Source organism: Panicum hallii, chromosome 1 (genome assembly GCF_002211085.1).
Source record: "Panicum hallii strain FIL2 chromosome 1, PHallii_v3.1, whole genome shotgun sequence".
NCBI lineage: Eukaryota > Viridiplantae > Streptophyta > Magnoliopsida > Poales > Poaceae > Panicum > Panicum hallii.
The window spans coordinates 2,784,318-2,803,278 of NC_038042.1; the positions used below are offsets into that span (position 1 = coordinate 2,784,318).

General features: G+C 43.5%; 4 protein-coding genes across 5 annotated transcripts; 2 read left to right on the forward strand and 2 right to left on the reverse strand.

Annotated features, from left to right (window-relative positions):
* Positions 1–2,373, reverse strand: LOC112881995. Of its 2 annotated transcripts, XM_025946940.1 has the most exons (5): positions 1,769–2,373; positions 1,528–1,694; positions 853–975; positions 531–633; positions 1–372 (listed from the first exon to the last, which is right to left on the reverse strand). In XM_025946940.1, the coding sequence occupies exons 1-5, from the start codon at positions 2,228–2,230 to the stop codon at positions 127–129; spliced, it is 1,101 nt and encodes a 366-aa protein (XP_025802725.1). In that variant the 5' UTR covers positions 2,231–2,373; the 3' UTR covers positions 1–126. The 2 variants fall into 2 exon arrangements, with proteins under 2 accessions (XP_025802725.1, XP_025802734.1); XM_025946949.1 differs by having other exon boundaries at positions 1,528–2,034.
* Positions 2,374–3,347: 974 nt separating this feature from the next.
* LOC112882008 (thiosulfate sulfurtransferase 16, chloroplastic-like) lies at positions 3,348–5,001 on the forward strand. Its single transcript, XM_025946959.1, has 6 exons — positions 3,348–3,526; positions 3,724–3,807; positions 3,914–3,990; positions 4,244–4,314; positions 4,509–4,562; positions 4,650–5,001. Exons 1-6 carry the CDS (start codon positions 3,501–3,503, stop codon positions 4,731–4,733), a joined length of 396 nt encoding a protein of 131 aa, XP_025802744.1. The 5' UTR covers positions 3,348–3,500; the 3' UTR covers positions 4,734–5,001.
* A 24-nt stretch (positions 5,002–5,025) lies between these two features.
* On the reverse strand, positions 5,026–13,519 carry LOC112881985 (translation factor GUF1 homolog, chloroplastic). Its single transcript, XM_025946928.1, has 22 exons — positions 13,248–13,519; positions 12,938–13,114; positions 12,591–12,677; positions 12,385–12,441; positions 12,173–12,238; positions 11,694–11,756; positions 11,519–11,563; positions 11,294–11,394; positions 11,056–11,152; positions 10,681–10,752; positions 10,048–10,202; positions 9,908–9,965; positions 9,262–9,342; positions 9,100–9,186; positions 8,336–8,407; positions 8,104–8,238; positions 7,262–7,335; positions 7,076–7,163; positions 6,477–6,554; positions 5,808–5,883; positions 5,574–5,614; positions 5,026–5,378 (listed from the first exon to the last, which is right to left on the reverse strand). Exons 1-22 carry the CDS (start codon positions 13,464–13,466, stop codon positions 5,283–5,285), a joined length of 2,025 nt encoding a protein of 674 aa, XP_025802713.1. The 5' UTR covers positions 13,467–13,519; the 3' UTR covers positions 5,026–5,282.
* Positions 13,465–15,883, forward strand: LOC112884363. Its single transcript, XM_025949744.1, has 5 exons — positions 13,465–13,584; positions 13,684–13,910; positions 14,037–14,292; positions 14,553–14,804; positions 15,456–15,883. The coding sequence occupies exons 1-5, from the start codon at positions 13,465–13,467 to the stop codon at positions 15,489–15,491; spliced, it is 891 nt and encodes a 296-aa protein (XP_025805529.1). The 3' UTR covers positions 15,492–15,883.
* The last annotated feature ends 3,078 nt before the right edge of the window (positions 15,884–18,961 follow it).

An 18,961-nucleotide genomic window follows, 5' to 3' on the forward strand; every position in this document is an offset into this window, starting at 1 on the left:
TGTATAAAAACAAAGTTCCTTATTTGCCATATTAATTTCAATTACGCATCCATTATTTTTGATGATGAAAGTTGGCCGATTTCATAAACATAATACCTAGTCGGCCAGTCCAACTAATGCCTGTTACTACCACTGACCTGATGCTGCTCTATCTCGAAGCAACATATCTCTCTCCTCTTTCATCTTATTCGCAATCTCAATTACCTTAGGGTTATAGAAACGATCCATAACATACTTCTTTTCCTCTGCTTGTATTTCCTTGATCGCACTTGGGTATGGGTTTGGCGGCGGTTCCTTCCCTTCACTACAGGCGATTTCTTTAAGTTCCTTGTACGCTTTCTTCTTGGCTTTCTTTTCTTTGCGATACTCAAACTGGAAAAGGGATGATATTCATCAAATAGAACTGTCAGTGTTTAAATTTGGACAATTCTATAACTTCAAATTTAAATAGAGTGGGCTCAGAATAGGATTTTGTGTTAAGGGTATTTGATAAAATTAACAAAAGGATATCTTCAGAAGAGGATTATTACATCTGCTACAGCTATCGCATAATCTTCACTGACTCCTTGCTCTTTCAACTCCAAGACACGCCAAGCAAAAACTCGTGCTGGTGGCGGATCAAATCCACTTATCCTGAAACGATGGGACATGTATCAAAATTCATGTTCAATACAAAACAAATTTAGATAAGAGTACAACTTGTATGTGCAAAGGAAATAGATAAACAACAAAACATTCGTCCTTTCCTTAAAAAAATTGGAGTCTTAAATACATGTATACTATTTCAATGGTACAGTGCTGAAGTTGTAAATTTTTATAAGGAAATCACAAAGCACACGATAAGGAACTTACTTGATTGCATCGTGGTAGAGCGATTCTGGATGATTTTTGAAGAACTTCTTAATGTACACATCCTCTGGCAACTCAATCTTCTTGATCTTTCCATCCACACGAGGAAATGTCACTGGAGGTGCCCTGATCAACAAGTCTCATGTTTCAATTGACCAGCAAGCAATATGACAAGCAAAAGAAAGGCAAGACTGTAACAGAAAAGTAAAATAACAGTTTGAGAAAATAACTGCAAAGCATGCATAGATTCACTGCATCTTCAGTTTACAAACTCCTAGGGTCACAATGTAGCACAACTGAACCGCATAAAAAAATGATGCAAACAATTTGACAACAGAAACGATAATAAAGCAGCAGGAACTACACAAATCACAGCTATACGCAGCACCGCTTTCAGTGTGATTGATGAGAAAGTAATTACAAATCACCCGTATTTTAGCACAGAATCATATCATTTTACAACATTTCAGTTCATAGATCCATGGATGAGCATGAACCGTATATAATGGCCCGTAGAGTTTTGCTGACATAATCAGCGGTGCACCACAGTTTACGCGTGGATCTGGCAACCAATCGCCGCTAGAAGGGTAGATGAATAGAGAAATGCTGGCGTAGATGCACAGACACAGCTAGGGCCTAGGGACATGGAGATGCGGGGGCGGGTAGGAGAGCACTGACTCTTGCATGGCCTTGAGCCATGTGGGGGCAGGCTTGGCGAGGCCCTTCACCAGTTTCCGAGTCTTGGTCAGCAGGTCACCGCGCATGTACGACATCTCCCTCCTCCCTCCTCCCGTGTCCAAGGACCTCCCGTCGGAGAGACTGCGGCCGCGCCTGCTCCGCCGCAACTAAAGATGGCAACAGGTAAAATACCCGCGGATACTGAGTTCTCACGCCCGCACCCGCGAGCAAAATCCTTTACCCGTGTGCCCGGCGAGCTGACGGTTGGGGGTGGCCGGGGCTCCACGCGCTCGCTCGTTGTGCAGGGGGCGGCGGAGCGGCGTCGCGAGGGAGGAACGCCGGGGGCGGCCGGACGGCGGCGCGGCGCCCGCGGGAGTAGGGCCGGGGGGCAGCTGGGGCTCCGCGCCGCTCGCGTCCTCGCCGGCTCGCCGCGCGTCCACGCCTCTGTGTTGCTGTGCAGGGGGCGGTGGCGCGAGGGGGAGAGGGGGCGGCGTCGCGAGGGAGGAAGGCCGGGCGACGGCGCGAGGGAGGAAGGCCGGGGGGCGGCGCGGCGGGAGGAGGGTAGGGGCAACACAGCGGCACGAGGGAGGGGGCAGGCGCCGCGGCGTGTGCGAGCCTGCGAGGGAGAGGGAGGAGGCAGGGGCGGCTGGGTGGGGGGATGAGAGAGTGATGAAACCCTAAAATGTCTGTTTATATCCTGCATGAAGACCCCTCTCCGGTCTCCACTCCCCGACCCCTTCCTCTTCCCCGCGGCGCCTCCATCTCCCCGCCAGATCGAGAAGCGAGGAGGCGGGGCGGCGGCAACGGCGATCCCCGGAGGGTGAGGCACTTCTGCTTAAAACTTTTGGCGCTTCTCCCAGGCTAGCAGCGGTACAGTGCGCCGTGCGGCAGCATTCCATTATTCCATGCCTCGATTGATCCCGTTCTAAGATCTCTCCGATTACTGGATTAGTTGCTGGAACATCTGCAAGAGAAAGGATCGATCCTTCCCTTGGCATGTCGACACACCGAAGCAGGCTATCGAGCATTTCGAGCTATGAACTTTTGAACAGCTCCCATTTTCAAGCGCGACTTGTTCATCTCCATGAGAATCCGGTGCTCACTTTCTTTCAAAAAAAAAAGAATTTGGTGCTCACTCATCTCCGGTGAGTTTGACGCCTACTGAATTATGCGCATGGAAAAGTACAATAACTTGTGGGCATCCGTTTCTCTCTGGATGGCATTTTGCATTGTGTTACTCGCCTCCAGTTTCCAACCAACCATCTCCATTATCCTGATTGTTTTATTTTTCCTCTCGATGCTAGCTGCTAATCTTCTTATTAATTTTCCAGCACATTGCTGCAGGCACCTCCAGGTTGCAGACTGGATTTAAATTGTGAAATACCATATCACAAAGTTCATTGTTCTGCGTTAGGTGACACATGCTGAGTTTCCTGCGCATTGTCTCAGTTGAGCACTTGTCATTTGTCAACTGTCATCGCAAGTGGGACTTCTCAAATTAAAGTTTTGTTCTTCCTTTCCTGAATGGAAAAAATACAAAGGAACAAATTATTATCACCAACTAGGTTGTTAAGAAAGCATAATATCGGCTCGGGCTCAGGTCAACCCAATCCAAGCTGTTGCTTGGTAAGATGTTCTCCTTAATTGGTTGTTTTGTCTCTGCAACTAAATTATCTTGAGTTGTACGCAATAGACTACACATATAGTTCTTTGTTCGTTTGTTGCTAGGTCAGCAATGACGACGCAACATCAAAGGTCAGAGAAGACTTCGGCGAAAATGATGGGATCGATATGTTAGCCAGCAGTCATGCATCCTTGTGATCCTGCCGTGGCAATATAAATGAAGGGATGGAACACCACTAGAAGAGAATCCAGATAGGCTACACAGCAACATTTCATCCCTGTGGGTCTTTCAAAAAAAAAATAACATTTCATCCCTGTGTCTTTTCTGAAAGAAAATTTCATCCGTGTCAATGGCGTCTGCAGCAACCAGCAGCAGGTAACTAGACAAGAAAGGCAAATGCAGCTGCCATCTTTACCCATGTCTCCTATAACTTTGACTGCATCTATTGTTGCTTTGACGTTAACTTTGTGCGTAGATTTTGTAGTGTATCAAGTACAAACAGTTCTGTTCGTGACGAAAGGGGTGATACATTTGGAATTTTGGATTAACCACAAGTTTATCTTGATTTTCAGTGACAAGGAGCAGGTCCTCCCTACCATCGACGCTGACCAAGCGCACGCCCTCTTGATCTCTGGCCATGGCTATATTGATGTCAGGTGGGTACTCAACGGGTCAACGAGGGCTGTACTGTTCATGTTCTTATTGGAGAAGCTTCCATGACAGAAAATTAACTGGTGGGTATGAAATGAAATGAACCTTCAGGATGCAGGAGGACTTTGACAAGGGCCATGCACCCGGTGCTCGCAATGTTCCCTACTACCTGTCAGTCACGCCACAAGGTCAGTTTCTTCATCCTGCTTGCTCCGTGTGAGGGCCTCTGTTTGGATTTGGGGGTGATTTTGATCTACTCCATATTTGATCTTCCATTTGGGGAACATGTAGGATCTAGCTGACTAGTTCAAATTTGTGCTCAACCCTAAGAATTTGGATCCTAATTCACTCTAATCAAACATGCCCCATATATGACAAGATTGGTGGTGTCGCGTTCTTTTATCCCTTATTATTCGATCTGTTGTCTTTGCTGATCCCTAGGGAAGGAGAAGAATCCACGCTTCATAGAGGAAGTGGCTGCACTCTTTGGAAAGGACGATGGCTTCATTGTGGTAGGTTACTACCTTCATCGATCATATACGCTCAAAATTTACGGAAGCTATAGTGATATAACAGTGTCTTGCTGCAAAAAATTAAATAGTCCTTGTTTCACAAAAAAAAAAAGAAGAAGAAGTGCTAGCTTGCATACTAGCATCGATCATGATTTATCAGGAGTAAGAAAAAATTAACTTCAAAATTTACGTAGGGTTGCAACACGGGAAACAGATCCAGGTTTGCAACTGCAGATCTTCTACACGCGGTAAATCCTTGCCATCTGAGCTATCAATCTAGTAGGACTAAGCTCTGATAACTGTGCGTCACACTATCTGCTCACTTGGATGTCCAGGGGTTCAAGAACGCGAGGAACCTGCAAGGTGGCTACCGCTCCTTTCTCCAGAGTGCAAATCAGCAGCCAGCTCAACAGCAGTAGCCATCACCAGTTATTATGCCAGTTCGTGCGTGCTCGTAGTGTTCATTATTTGGATGGCCATTTCGAAAAGTTTCAGTCTGAGATCCTGGCGAAATTCCTGCGTCCGCAGGCTGTTGAACTTTGTGACGTAATAAACATTCATGAAATAGTACTCCAACAAGAAATGTCGAGGCCAGAGGTGATGCTTGCTATATCAATTTGCGAATATATATTCTACTGTGGAACTTGTATTACAAGTAATTGAAGTACCTAATGACCTTTACAACAAGAGTTCCGTGCATGTGTCTGCCAAAATTGTGTCCTGCGTGATTTTTCTTTGCTTTTTTTTTTTTTGTGCTTCATAACCTGACATTCGAAGCAGTATCGGTGAATATCAGGTCAGCTGCTTTGGCTCTGGCACTGATCTATATCAATTGGTTTCTTTGGTCCGGGGAATGGCAAGTTGAAAGCAACCTCTCGCACTCTGACTCTTGAGTATAATCGTGTGTCGCTTCCAAGCTGAGATCTTTACAGCAGAAAGGAGGCTTCAGAAAGATTACACGAGCTACTTCATAGCACCTCCTTTTCCAGCTTCAACACAGCCATGAATGCTTCTTGGGGAACATCAACCCTTCCGATTGCTTTCATTCTCTTCTTTCCTTCAGCCTGTTAGCAAATATTACATTTCCATATTATCTGACGCTAAAAAATGCTGGTGAAAAGAACTTCCAGTGTCCGCTCTACCCTTTAGGTATTATGCAAAGATTAAGGTAATTAGCTTTGACCTTTGAACAAGCAAAATCAATAAATTTTCCCATGATTTTTTATAGTCAAACAACAATAGTTTCTAGGAAAGGTTACCTGTTTCTTCAGCAATTTCTTTTTTCTTGTTATATCACCACCTGCAAGTCAAAGACAATAGTGCTCTGAATAAAGGCTGCATGGATCGTTCTTTTCATTCTCCTTTTTTTTATCCAAAAGAACACTATTTTACTAACTGCTGTTTTGAGAAAAAAAAAATGACAGACAAGAATAAGATAGCACATTCCATTAGCTTAAGATGCTTTCAAAGTGCATGTTTAGTGCTCTGTTTACCATAGCATTTTGACAGGACATCCTTCCTGATGGCCGACAGGGCTTCACTTGCAATGACCTTTGTGCCAATACATGCCTGTCAAGGTTCATATAAGTGTCTGATTACCATGGAAAAACAGGACTGTAAACAGGAATTTTTGTTGCCCCAGAAATAGGATTGGTTGCTATATTTTCCAACAGGCAGCTTATGTGAATTTGCCAATTACTTCTTTATTAAATTTTGTTACTAATGCAAGATGAAAATTATTGTTCTCTCTTGAATTTTGATATTGCTTACAAAAAGTAGGATGAAAAAGTTTAGGGTGCCTTGACCAAAAACTAAGGCATCTCCAACCCATAGCAGATAGAACAATAAGAAGTGCAGGTGTGCCACATCATATTCTCTCTCATTAAATATATTTTTTCCTATATTTTATCCAAGCGTTATCATCTAATATGTTCACTCGTACTTTGAAATTTAAAAAAAAGAGTTATGGTTAACATATATTAGTATGTCTCAAGCACGGGCAAGACTAATGCGAGCAACCCATGCATCTGCTTCAGTCCATATTTGCACCTCCTTCATGCTGGTACGGAGGTGCTCTCAACTCTCCCATGGCCCCATGCTCGATAGTGCTATGTACATAATTGCTAAAAGAAATCTGTGAGAACAAGACAGATAAATCTCACTTGAATAGGAACTCTAAACATTTGTCGAGGTATAAGTTCTTTGAGTTTTTGCGTCAGTGCCCTGCCAACAGAGTATGCCTAGAAAAAGACATTCCACAAGTCAGATTGCCTCGAGAAGCTTTTCCATGACAAACTGGTAAATAAAAGCTATTTTTTTCTGGAAGCAAGTTGGCAGGATAAAACACTCAATAAATACATTTCATTGCAAAAGAATAGTCGTACAATAAATGGCGCATTACTGTTCTAGGCTGCATGAATATATAGTTGGGTACACGAGAGTACAAAGGAAAGATAATACGTGACTAGACTTAACATAATGTATCCTTGACAATATGTATTTCTACATACTCAAATGCAAGTAGATTTCCAAGATCTATCTACTGTTTGCATCTTGCATAAGTACAGAATCAATGGAAATATCTGCGTTCCATGCTCAGGGGTAGATGTTTATCACATCATAAACTGAATTGTGCCATAATATGTTTCTTGATCATTCCAAAAATTATGTCACGAATCAGAAACAACATATGTTCACATCGGTGTTTTTTCTTTCTGAACTGCTTAAGTTATATGCATAGATAACATCTCAAGTATAGCACCTTATCTCTGTGTACAATTGTCGACAACGCCTCCACAGGATCACCATTGATTTGTATATCCAACTTTACTAGCTGACTTTCCCTGTACCTGCAGAGAAAAGATATCTCAGCTGATTGTTTCACAGGTCTACATGAGCACTACCAAAAGGCTGCAACTACAGAGAAGAGAATAGCAGCAATGAGTACCCGACAAGTGAATATTCCATACTAGCATATCCTTTGCTTCGAGATTTCAGTTGGTCAAAGAAATCACCAACCATCTGCATAATGAATACACATCAATAACTACAGAATATTCACAAAGCAATAGGAAAATTTTTCTTCAACTCATTGGTACTCTGGCATCAATTAAATGCAACAAGACAGAATATGCTTTGCAAGATACATCCTTCTTTGATGTTAAGTCAAACATACTATAGCACAAAAAAGAGAAGCATCTTTTGCATAGTCAAGCGCAAGAGAAACAGCATTACAGAATGTTAGATAGGCATACGCGGCTAGCCCTTGGGCCCATGGGAGAAGTGCTGCATCAGGCCTTGAGCCTCACGCACACCGCGCACGGTTGTTAGGATTGATAGCCAAGGATCTCCATTAGATGGTTCTGTTTCTATAAACCAATCACCAGGACATCCTTGCCTATATATGTGTGTAATATGTACCCTCATCAATTAATCCAACAATTCCCGTGAGATAATAAAGCTTACATAGAAGAAGCAATAGATACAGCATAATTACTTGAAATGTTGAGATGCATGTAATGCACTATCAGGTTGCTGCAGAATGAAGGCTGCCAATGATGCATTTTGTATAGTCATATTTATGAAGTAGCAATGTCAGACAACCTATATCTGTATCTTGAATTCCTCATATCTTTTGTATATTTTGCAGATGCATTAAGAAATTTTACTTCTACAAGTTTTCTCTTTTATTCACGGAAAAAAGAATAGTTCCACTTCACAAGATACAAAGGGGGTTGAAAATCATGTGATTTTTTTTTTGTTTCGTGTGTGAAAAGTATGATATCACACCTCTGCTAGCGGTAGCTCATAAATAATTTTGGCCCTGCTTTCTGTGATGAAGTTCATTTCCTTGAACTCGCCTCTTCTGTCTTGAGCCAGCTCCATTATTGGGCCAATATAATCCTTAGGTGTAAGCATCTCAATCTATAGAGGAAAAAGGGTATTCAGACAGGTGCAGAACAAGTTCAGCAGAAACAATATTATTGCAAAAGGATGGTGAATATCATGTTATGGATACAACCTTTACATATGGTTCTTCAATAGACCTCCGTTTCCCAGGTTCCGGAAGCAAAGACGGATTTGAACATTCGACCTATGTGACAACTGTAAGAAATCATGTTCGTACATGCAAATAAAGTTGATTGGTTTGTGCTTTTAAAAAAACTGTCAGCTATTTTGGTCTGAGTGCAAATTTATACACAATGAGATGGTTTAGCTAGCTGCTCACAACATGCACCATAACCATAGAACCTTTTAGCACTAAGCAATAAAAGGGTAAACTCACTAGGTGACTGCAAATGGTTAATGGTTTACAATTACATAGCATCATAAATGATGCCATTTGGTCTCTTGAACTGTACGTTTCCCCCAGATTGTACCAGTGATGTACTTCTGTGTTTTGGTAGATAAAAGTAACAGGTTTTTTTTTTAAGTAGTTGTTTTCTGCAAATACAATATTAGGCACTTCTGTACAGCACCACTATTTCATTAGTTGCGCAAGTAACAATTACAGATCGCTTCCATAAACTCATGCTCCATAAAGAGTTCTTAAACCATATTCATACTTACTTAGCGTGACGAGATATGTGATATGTTGAAGGGTGCAACGCTATCCTAACAGGCTTAACACAAATTATTTTAATATTTTTTATTGTGGATACAGCTTAGTTCCTGCACCTCCAAGAGACGCTGATTTAAACAACAGGAGTTATTAAAAATTCCTTATAACTCTTAAGCAAAATGGATTCCGGAAAAGTGAAGGGTTCAGCAATATAAAAAACTTACAGTTTCACCATCTGCACAGATCACATGGTAAACCACACTCGGTGCAGTAATTATTAAGTTCAAATTGTACTCCCTCTCAAGCCTTTCCTGGAAAATAGAGAAATATCTTTTGAGTCATTGTGGTTTTACTACACTGCCATAAACTGAGTTGACTGTAAGAACCTGAACAATTTCCATATGAAGAAGACCAAGGAACCCACATCTGAAGCCAAACCCCATGGCACTAGAAGATTCAGGTTCGAACTGCATCAACAATATGGACTTAGAGAAAATGAGTCGTACAAAATACTAATGTGTACTCAATTATCAATATTACAGAATCCAAATGTGCAACGTGTTTCCCCTCCACCAAATTTCGTTACCAAGCATTGTTACCCATGCCTTTTAATGGCAGCCCTTTCTTCCATGCATTTTTTTAAGTGAGATGAAATTCTAATGCACTTCTTAGCAATTACAATGGAAATTGGTCCGATATTCATAACTGAAGGTACTGACTTTATTGATCAGCATTGTGTATTTCAGCTACGTGTAAACTGAAGATTCTTGGTTACAGGAGCTGTTAGTACAGCCACTTTTGGGTTTGCTATGACGCATCATATTTGAGCTTCTGCCAATGCCATTATATATAAGAATCTTGGCACGCTTGCATCAACATTTCACTTTATGAACTATAGTAAGTCAATTTCACAATATCCAAAATTTGAGCCACGGAAAAAATGTGTTCCAAACTCCAGATACTAGAAAGGCAATAAATTAATGCCAATCTGATAAATGGTGGCAATATGGATAAATAGGTCAAGGAGTCCACCTTTAGGGCAGCATCATTTAGCTGAAGTTTTTCCAGTGCTTCACGCAACTCCTCAAACCTATTGACAAAGTCAATCTTAAATATAAAAAAAATGTGTTGAAGAAAGAATGAAAACTCAATATAAGAGGAAGATACAGTACTGATCTGCATCTATCGGAAACAAGCCACAGAAAACCATTGGAGTGGCTTCTGAATATCCTGGTAAAGCAGAAGCTGCTTTTTTTGAATAGTGAGTAATTGTATCACCAACCCTGGCATCTGCTACTGATCTTATAGAAGCAGAGAGATAACCGACCTGTTACAGAGGAATCAACTGGTCAAGATATTTTAATTGAATGCACGATGAAGATTCAAGAAAAACATCTAAACCAGACCCTATGCAGAGCATTGCAAAGACTAATGAAAATTATAAAGAATTTTTAAGACTTGGTACCGCTTGCTGTGTAGATTGAAGAAAAGCATCTGAACCAGACCCTGTGCGGAGAATTGCAAAGACTGCTCATAATTCTATATAGTTATAAGTTTAAAGGTTTGGTTAAATTGTTATGGCTGAACAGTAAATTTGTTTTCTAACCTAGCATGGTTAATACATGGTAGATGTACTTTTCTTTAATGGGAATGAACAGATTCATTTCATAGTTAATAGTTGAAATAGTTCAGTTTCAGTAGACAGTTGAACAATATCCTTAAAGAAAATGAAATTAGACACCTGAAAATAAATATCATCTTTGAAGAGTTATAATAGATGTGAGACATTAGAACACCAAAGTTACCTCGCCAGCATATAGTTCGTCCACTTGCATCTGATTTGGGGATAACACACCAATTTCATCAGCAACATATTCCTGTTAATTTTGATAAAAAAAACTCAGCATGGAATTCTACCCACTGCATTGGCAAGGATGATGAAGATTGAAGAAGATGGCACAAAATTGGTTTCTGAAAATTAATTTTGATGATGAGAAATACTTTAAGTGGTAAAATACAAATGCTGCACTTTGGTGTGCTATAATAGTTACTAGTAGGGGAACTTTGGACAGTATATTTACCAGTGGTACTTTTACAGCGCAACGGGACTAATTTTTCCAATAAAATCTATTGCACTAATAGCAAACACATTGGTGAGATTTAAGTTTTGTTTTGATTACCTTTCCATTGGCCATAAAACATATCTTGTCCCCTTTCTTTATACTGCCATCAATAACACGGAAGTACACAATTACACCTCTGTATGGATCATAATAGCTGCAACCACAAAGATAACATATAACAATAGTTGAGAAAATGCAGAAAATGGTCGAGATATACTAGTGATGTTGTCTGTGTACACATTCTACATTCTTAATTAGCCAATTCTAAGAAGCTCAAGTACTTAAAAAAGGGAACCTGTCAAATATAAGAGCCCTGAGAGGATCTTTTGATGTATCTTTTGGTGGGGGAATTTTGGTCACGAGGGCATCTAGTATTTCAATGATGCCTATACCTTCCTACAGAACACACAAAAAAAAGAAGTTAATATGATGGTTATTTCTATTCATAAAGGGGACATGATGTTTTCTATGTGTGGCCAATATATAACTAAGTAACTCTGTGGTGAAAAGAAAAACTAACCTTTGCTGAACACCGAATTGCATCACTGCAGTCCAAACCAATTATCTGGGAACAATAAAGACAAGGACGGATTTGTAGTTCAAGGAACAAATGACATAACTTCGAGTAGGAATGTTAAGAGCTGTCTCCACAGGATGTAGAGAACGTCTAAGATAGGGTGCAGCTTTCAGAATACCTCTTCAATTTCCTGTGCGACGCGGTCAGGTTCAGCACCAGGAAGATCTATTTTGTTTAGAACCTAAATTAGAACACAAATTCATTGTCAAAACGAAAAATAAAATGAGAATATTTAGCTGGATATCACAGTCATAGTTTTTTTACCATTTCAGTTTGATAGGGAAATCAGACAATTCAAGCTTGAATGTATTTTTTTTTATGAAGCAACATGGAGCAAAATTAAGCAAGTCCTTATCCACATTACATTATAATTTCTTATGCCTGTCTGATTGGAAGGGGAAATTCAAACAGTACATTAGCTGTCATTCTTAGTCAGTTTATATCCAGCTTTACTAAGGCAAAAGGGCATTACAAAAAGGACTGCTAGCATCTCAAAAGCTCGGGCAAAAATCAAATGTAAATGTATTTCGCAATAAAAGGTACACGTTTGTAAAACTTGAAATTGGAAGCTCAGTTTGTGCACTGGGAAGAACTAACCGGTATGATTTCAAGGTTGTTTTCCAATGCAAGATACACATTTGCTAACGTCTGAGCTTCAACACCCTGCATCATGCCATCAGACATCTTTCACTTAGCAGCAAATTGGAAGCCAGCAAAATCATAGGCTGGCTTCTGTGCATTGGTAAGCAGAAGGCAAATATGTTCAAATAGATATCTATTGAAACTTACAGGAAGAAAATATATTGCACCTGAGAAGCATCAACGACCAGAAGTGCACCCTCACAAGCAGCTAGAGAACGGGACACCTAGCATCCAGTCAGATAGTTCAAAGGTATTTCAATCAGCTGCCAATCTCGAAAATGGTAAGATCAAATTTATCGTATGGCAGCAAGATAATTTCTCCTTAACAAAGTTTCATATGTATGGGAGTAGTATGAGCAAAGTGATTATATACCTCGTATGAGAAATCGACATGGCCTGGTGTATCAATTAAATTCAGGCAGTAAGGCTCTTTATTCATGATGTAACGCATCCGAGCTGCCTAAAACGATAATTAGAAGAAGAGGAAACGTATCAAACACCTAATATGGAAAATGTAGCAGGAAACCTCATCCAGTATGGACCATGAAAGAGCAAATGACAGCCCAAACTTAACAAAAACGCAAGAACATCATCCGCATTAAGCAGCTAACTTAAAGAGTCTACACCCCCCTGCTGGTTTTCAGAACATTTACACAGAGCAATATAGGTAGCTAAATGCTAATGATCGACAATTACAGCTCATAGTTTTGTTTACGGTACCTGCAACTTGATGGTGATCCCTCTCTCCCTCTCCAGGTCCATGTTATCCAGGAACTGCTCTTTCATCTCCCTCTTCTGCACCGTTCCGGTGAGCTCGAGCAACTTATCAGCCAGCGTCGACTTGCCATGGTCGATGTGCGCGATGATGCAGAAGTTCCTGATATTCGAAATGGGCACCTGGCAGACCAAAACGCCAACTAAATTAACACACCAATGAGCACAGGCATGCACAAGGGAATCGCACTGACCGTGCTCGACTTAAGCCTCTTAGGTGAGCAACGTGTACATGATTAAGCTACTAAGCCGCTACCTTCTGGAGGCGGTCCTGGCCGGCGTCGATGGTGGAGGCCGCGGCGGGCGCGGGGGCCGCGAGGCAGAGGACGCGGCCGCGCGGGGCGGCAGAGAGCGCGCGCGGGCGGGAAGGGGCGCAGCCGGGAGCGGGGGCGTGCCGCCGGCGCCCCGGCGCGGGCGGCAACGTCCGCGGCGCGAGGACGGCGAGGCGGGAGGCGGTGGCGGTGGCGGTGGCCATGAGAGGTGGAGGAGCGACGGAGCCTGCGGGCCGCAAGAGGCGTTTGCTCGCCTCGCCGCGCTCCTCTATCCATCATCCACGAGAGCCAGCAGCAGGGGGGTTTGGGCCCACTCCACCAGTAACCGTTGCAACCGACCCGACCCGAGTCGGTCGGAGCGGCCGAGCCCGAGTCGGAGCCCAAGCCAGGCTCGAGACAGCCCACCGGGCCTTCGAGTAGTTCCCGCCGCCGATTCCCAAACGCGCCTGCTCCAACCTTCTCGCCCATCGAAGATGTTGCTCCGATCCGGGGCTTGCGACGGCGTTCGTCCCCGGGCCACGCCGTCGCAGCGGTGGATCCAGCCGCGTCTTCGATGAGGCGGCGGCTCGTCCTCACCTCCTCAAGCGCAAGTCCTCCGGCGAGGTCGACGCTGCCCCCGTTCGCCGAGTCAGGAGGTCGCCGCCGGCGTACGTATACCCTCGATTTTCTCCCCATCGTCCACCCCGCTCTCCCTCTACTAGTTATACATCGATCCTTTCCTGCTCTCACATACTTAATCTAACCCCACATCCTCATCATCGGATGATCTGCAGGTCATCGCGCAAGGAGCTGCCGGTTGCGCTCCACCTACCCAAGGTCGAAGCAGAGGTCCTGCTACCCCAACCTAAGGCCGGGTCCTCTGCAGGGGACGATGGCAACAACGTCGACGAGAGCTCTGACGAAGCTTCACTTGCAGAGTTGGGTGTAAAAGTGTTCCCCAATATGCCACCACAATCTGCGGCTAATACTTGGGTCCGTTTTGTCAACAATGCAAAGGCTTGCATCAACCACTACAACAAGAAGTATCAGGCAAGCGGCAAGCCAATTCATCTGTCTCGTTTAGAGCAGAGCATTCACTTCTATCTGTGGGTAGTTTAGATACAGTATTGCAGCTAACTAATGCTACTTTATGTTGAGTCAGGGTATACAACAATACACTTTTGGTGCTCTTACACTAGTACACTTTGCCTATAGCTTTAGGTGAATCTGGACTACTTGGAAATCGATCAAATACTAGTGATTTCATAGCACCATTTGACTTGTATGTAACAAGTAGCTGGATTGGTTAGGTGGCCTCGTGGGTTCGACTCCTGGTGGAAGCGGGGTTAAAAAAATCTCCTCATCTGCCTACACGCCAAAGCACAAGGAAAAAGATCCCCTCCTCCTTGGGGAGCAGGACGGCAGCTACTACTACCATATCAATTTCCATGCCCAAGACAAGAAAGGTCACGCCCAGCTCTTCTTTGGTGAGATCAGGGTGTGCGTTGTGCCTAAGGAGGAGGATGCCACTTGCTGTAGCCCTGTTTCACCTTCTGATGCTGGTATGTCATTTGTGACTCAGTTGGCTCACGCTTTTATGTGATGGATAGATCCTTATGGTCTTATGGATAGCTTAATAAACTTTGTTTGCTTCATGTGAGTTAGTTTATCCTTGCAGATTCTTTATTCTGATTTTGGGCGAGTAGCTAGCTCATTAATACTATGTGTTTGGTGTTGTAAATAGCTGCATCGTGAACTAACACCTTACAGATTACCTCTCTCTCTTCGTGTGTGTGTTTTGCATATGCTTTGTTATGAGCTTAACCACATTAGACATTTGAGTTTACAAATTACAGTACATCCACCACAACTCTAGTATCTCATGATTTTCTACCCATAATTGTTCTTAAGGATTTTTTTTATCAAACGCCTTATCTAAGAACCATTTATAAATTACCTATTGTATGACTTTAAAAGAACAATTCAAATCTTATTCCATCATTTTAATGGAGGAAAAAGTAGCATCCACCGTTGTATTTTCTATTTCAAGCTTAATTCTACCCCAAGTGATTAATCTAGAGATCCCAATTAATTTTGAAGGGGGTAGTAACTTTACGCTGTGTGGGGCAATGATTAAGAAAATGTATTCAGATGCATTACTGTCATGAAAAAGTATCTTAATCCTCATGGGTTGTGGACTATGTTGATTGTAGGCGGGAAACGTCTCCAAACCGTCGAGGAGGCGATGAAGTACAAATTTCCAACTTGGGGAACAGCAGGCATGGATGAAGAGTGTTGCTACGGGTGTTATCCAGCGATGAAGCACCCTAAAGGGACATGCTATGTCGCCGGCCACGTTGCTGATCCCCGACAGTACTTCGTGCCTGACAAATGATGTCTTGATCATACCATTGCTCCAATATAGAAGAGGCCGAATACTAACGTATCACAAATTCTTTCTGCAAGCTGCTTACATATATAGAGAGACAAATGATCAGCATGTGTTGCCGGTGAGTGAGACGGCTTGCCTGTATCTGAATCACTAGGATGAACGGCGCGCTACGCCGCGCCCGTACAGACTATATATGTTTTTTAAATGAAGTACAGGCAATATATGCTGTGACAGTAGTAGTTATGTGCCTTTACGTCGTTTCATTCTGTTTGGGCTGGTCTGCACTTACCAAATCACCAAGTGAGTTGGCCCGTTTCACTATTACACATGTTGGCTCAGCTTGACCCATTGAAGAAATTGAGAATGGAAGGAGGAATGCGCTATTTTTACATTGCTATACAATTTTAAAGTTAAAGTTGTACAAGTAGTACTGATATGAAATACATCCAAACTGGGATGATTCTAGCAACACCCTTGAATTTGGAACTCTGCCGGTCATTGCAATCATGTGGACACTTCACCATGCATCTGCCTACAACGCGAGCTGCAGGGTGTGGGCGCTGCTTGCCTTCTTCGAGAGGTGTCATGGTCAAGGACGACATGAGACGAAGGAGGATGCCCGCGAAGTTGTGGGACGGCAGGCTTGGAGGCTGGTGATCGCGCAGGAGGAAGAAGAGTCAGACTCAATGTTTGCCTAAACGGCATTAAACGGCATCAAAATGATCTAAACAGTAAATATGCTAAACGATGGGTCACTTATTGACGATGGGTCACTTATTGTTTACTCCCTCCGTTTAAAATTACAATTTGTTTTGGCTTTTGTTAGATATGTAGTTTTTCTATTATCTCTGCACAGTGTACATCTAAATGCATAGTAAGATATAAGTTAAAATAAATTGTAACTTGGAATGAAGGTAGTAGCTATTTGTTCGAACTAAACAACCATTTAAACAAGTTACACGATTATTAAATAGGATAAACGGTTGATTAAACTGATGCAGCTAGCCATTGTGCAATGTTTACACGTGTAAGCAGGCTAAACTGTCGTGCAAGTGAATGGTGCTAAACGATAAATAGAGGTAAACTGTATTATTTAGGCTATAAATGGTGTATTAATTATTAAATAATTGACTGCAAACGGCCTAAACAGGGTAGCAGAACAGAATTAAATGTTATTAGGTGGACTACGCGACCGTTTGACACACTGTTTAGTTAAATATATACAAATCCACTTGCATTCTTATATGTGTACATATTTATACATAATTATTTACATGAATAAATATTTATACTTGATTTCGTACATGCATAAATATATATACTTAATTTTGTATATACATAAATACATATATGTCGGAGGAAATCTCCAGCCGGGTGGCGGAATGCACCCGCCTAATCCTAGTTAAGGATGGGTTTGGAGGGGACTTAGAAGCGCTTGATCGGTGGGCGGATGAATGTAGGAAGGACACAAGGATTTTAGAGTGGTTCGGACCGCCGGAGCGTAATACCCTACGTCCACTTTGGTGTTGTATTGACTGTGTCAACCTAGATGGAACTTAGCCTGGACTTGTGTTCGTGTGTATGAACCTTGTCCGTGTCTCCAAAACCCGTCTTTTAACGAGTGCACTCTTCCTTTTATAGTTCAAGGGGTGTGCTTACACTGTGCGGCGCCCCGACAGATGGCCCCGGCCAACAGGAGCCTGTTCTATGAGAGATACGGAGATCTTCATCTCCATCTCCTCTCCGTAGTCTTCTCAATCTGGAAGTTGATGTGCGTATCTACAGCCAGGATATGGCCGTGTGCGACCTTGTCCGCACAGTGACCGCTGTCAGTGTTATCCAACAGTGGAGCTGTGTTTCCACTGTTGGGTGGGAACCTGTCAGGCGAAGGAGTAGAGCTGTCCCGCCGCGCCGTTACCTCCGCGCGCACTGTAGCAGCGCACGCCTCGGCTCACCTGCTACAGGCCATCATCGCGCCGCGCACAGCGCTGTGACGGGATTGTACGCCGCCTGCGCACTGTATTCGGTGACACGACGCGCCGCCTTGGAAACAGGTGGGCTTACCGTGGTGTCAGCCTACCTGCCCCGTGTGTCAGTGGCAGGCCACACTTTTTGACTTGGGCGCGCCCGGCCCAGCTACCGCATTAAATGCTGGTAGGTGGGTTGGAGACCCGCGGAGGGCCTCCTGCCACAGGCACGTGGCAGGGCCAGCCCCGCTCCCTCTGCAGGGGTGGCACGTGGCGGCACCGGACCCCTTCCCGGGGGGAGAGGGGTCCGGGCCCCCGAGGCCGGTCGGAGCGGTCTGGCCTGTGATGGTCCGGCCATCACACGTGGCGGCCCGGGACCTCCCTGGGGAGTCCGGGGCTGCGGGGGCTAACCGAGAGCTCCCCTGCCTTCCCGGGCACATGGAAACCTCGGACCTTTAAGAGCACGGGGAAGATCCGGAGACCATGGTTCCAGCTGTCAGGCCCGAGCCGTACGCCACATCACCTAAAAGACGAAGGGAAGATCACGGATAGTGAGACGCTAAGGGTCTAAACACCCTAGCAGGAGGTACCGACAATATATTTGTTAAAATACTTATTTTTGCAATCATGAACATGCATATTTGATGATATGATATAAAACAATTGAACCTATTTAATTTCGTTTAAATACCGTTTAACCATCTAAACGCTAAATAAAAAGTTACCAACCGTTGAGCACCAGCGTTTAAGATAAATATTGACGGGAATAAATTTGTTTGCGAGGCAAGGATTACCGTGGCCACGCGTCGAGGAAGCAGAACCGGGATCTGAATTCCTAATCCCACCGAGTGATGCTCACACGGTGGCAGACGTGGTCAATTTCTTTACGGGACACCGAGGTCACTCACGCGCACGAAAATTGGGGCCAGGCTGGCAGCAGGCAGGGCACGGTAACAGTAGATCGATGCCCCGGTTGGCCTCCTTTTTCTTCGGGGATAAGAAGGTACTTATGTATCTGCAGGGTGCCTTATTTCTTCTTCATAATGAAGCCGAATTGCCCGTCAGCTGATAGCCTTCTTATCATTAGTTTAGGACCGGAAATGGGTAGTCTTACTCTTATCACCTATTCACCTGTCCTGACCTCATGCATAACAGAGCCAACCTCAACCCCACGTGGGACCCATCGACAAGGCCGAGTCGGCCTGATCCACCCCTGATGCCCTTCGACACGCTAACAGTCAACACGACAGAAAGGCGGCAGAGCATCGCTCAAGAATCCTCCATCGATCCACGGGGTAAAAGCATAGCTCCATGGCTTAGTGGCTACGAGCATGCCCACGGACACTTTATAGAAAAAAAA

What these genes read in the sequence shown, in the direction of transcription:
- LOC112881995 (XM_025946940.1), bottom strand. Translation starts at nt 2,230, where the DNA reads ATGCAGGATATAAACAGACATTTTAGGGTTTCATCACTCTCTCATCCC. An exon ending in CTCTACCACGATGCAATCAA is followed by an intron (nt 634 to 852) that starts GTAAGTTCCTTA and finishes CCATCGTTTCAG; the next exon opens with GATAAGTGGATTTGATCCGC. An exon ending in ATGCGATAGCTGTAGCAGAT is followed by an intron (nt 373 to 530) that starts GTAATAATCCTC and finishes TCCCTTTTCCAG; the next exon opens with TTTGAGTATCGCAAAGAAAA.
- LOC112882008 (XM_025946959.1), top strand. Translation starts at nt 3,501, where the DNA reads ATGGCGTCTGCAGCAACCAGCAGCAG. An exon ending in CCTGTCAGTCACGCCACAAG is followed by an intron (nt 3,991 to 4,243) that starts GTCAGTTTCTTC and finishes GCTGATCCCTAG; the next exon opens with GGAAGGAGAAGAATCCACGC. An exon ending in CTGCAGATCTTCTACACGCG is followed by an intron (nt 4,563 to 4,649) that starts GTAAATCCTTGC and finishes TTGGATGTCCAG; the next exon opens with GGGTTCAAGAACGCGAGGAA.
- LOC112884363 (XM_025949744.1), top strand. Translation starts at nt 13,465, where the DNA reads ATGAGAGGTGGAGGAGCGACGGAGCCTGCGGGCCGCAAGAGGCGTTTG. An exon ending in GGTTTGGGCCCACTCCACCA is followed by an intron (nt 13,585 to 13,683) that starts GTAACCGTTGCA and finishes GCCTTCGAGTAG; the next exon opens with TTCCCGCCGCCGATTCCCAA. An exon ending in GTCAGGAGGTCGCCGCCGGC is followed by an intron (nt 13,911 to 14,036) that starts GTACGTATACCC and finishes GATGATCTGCAG; the next exon opens with GTCATCGCGCAAGGAGCTGC.
- LOC112881985 (XM_025946928.1), bottom strand. Translation starts at nt 13,466, where the DNA reads ATGGCCACCGCCACCGCCACCGCCTCCCGCCTCGCCGTCCTCGCGCCG. An exon ending in GGATCACCATCAAGTTGCAG is followed by an intron (nt 12,678 to 12,937) that starts GTACCGTAAACA and finishes TTATCGTTTTAG; the next exon opens with GCAGCTCGGATGCGTTACAT. An exon ending in ATGGAATATTCACTTGTCGG is followed by an intron (nt 7,164 to 7,261) that starts GTACTCATTGCT and finishes TTTTCTCTGCAG; the next exon opens with GTACAGGGAAAGTCAGCTAG.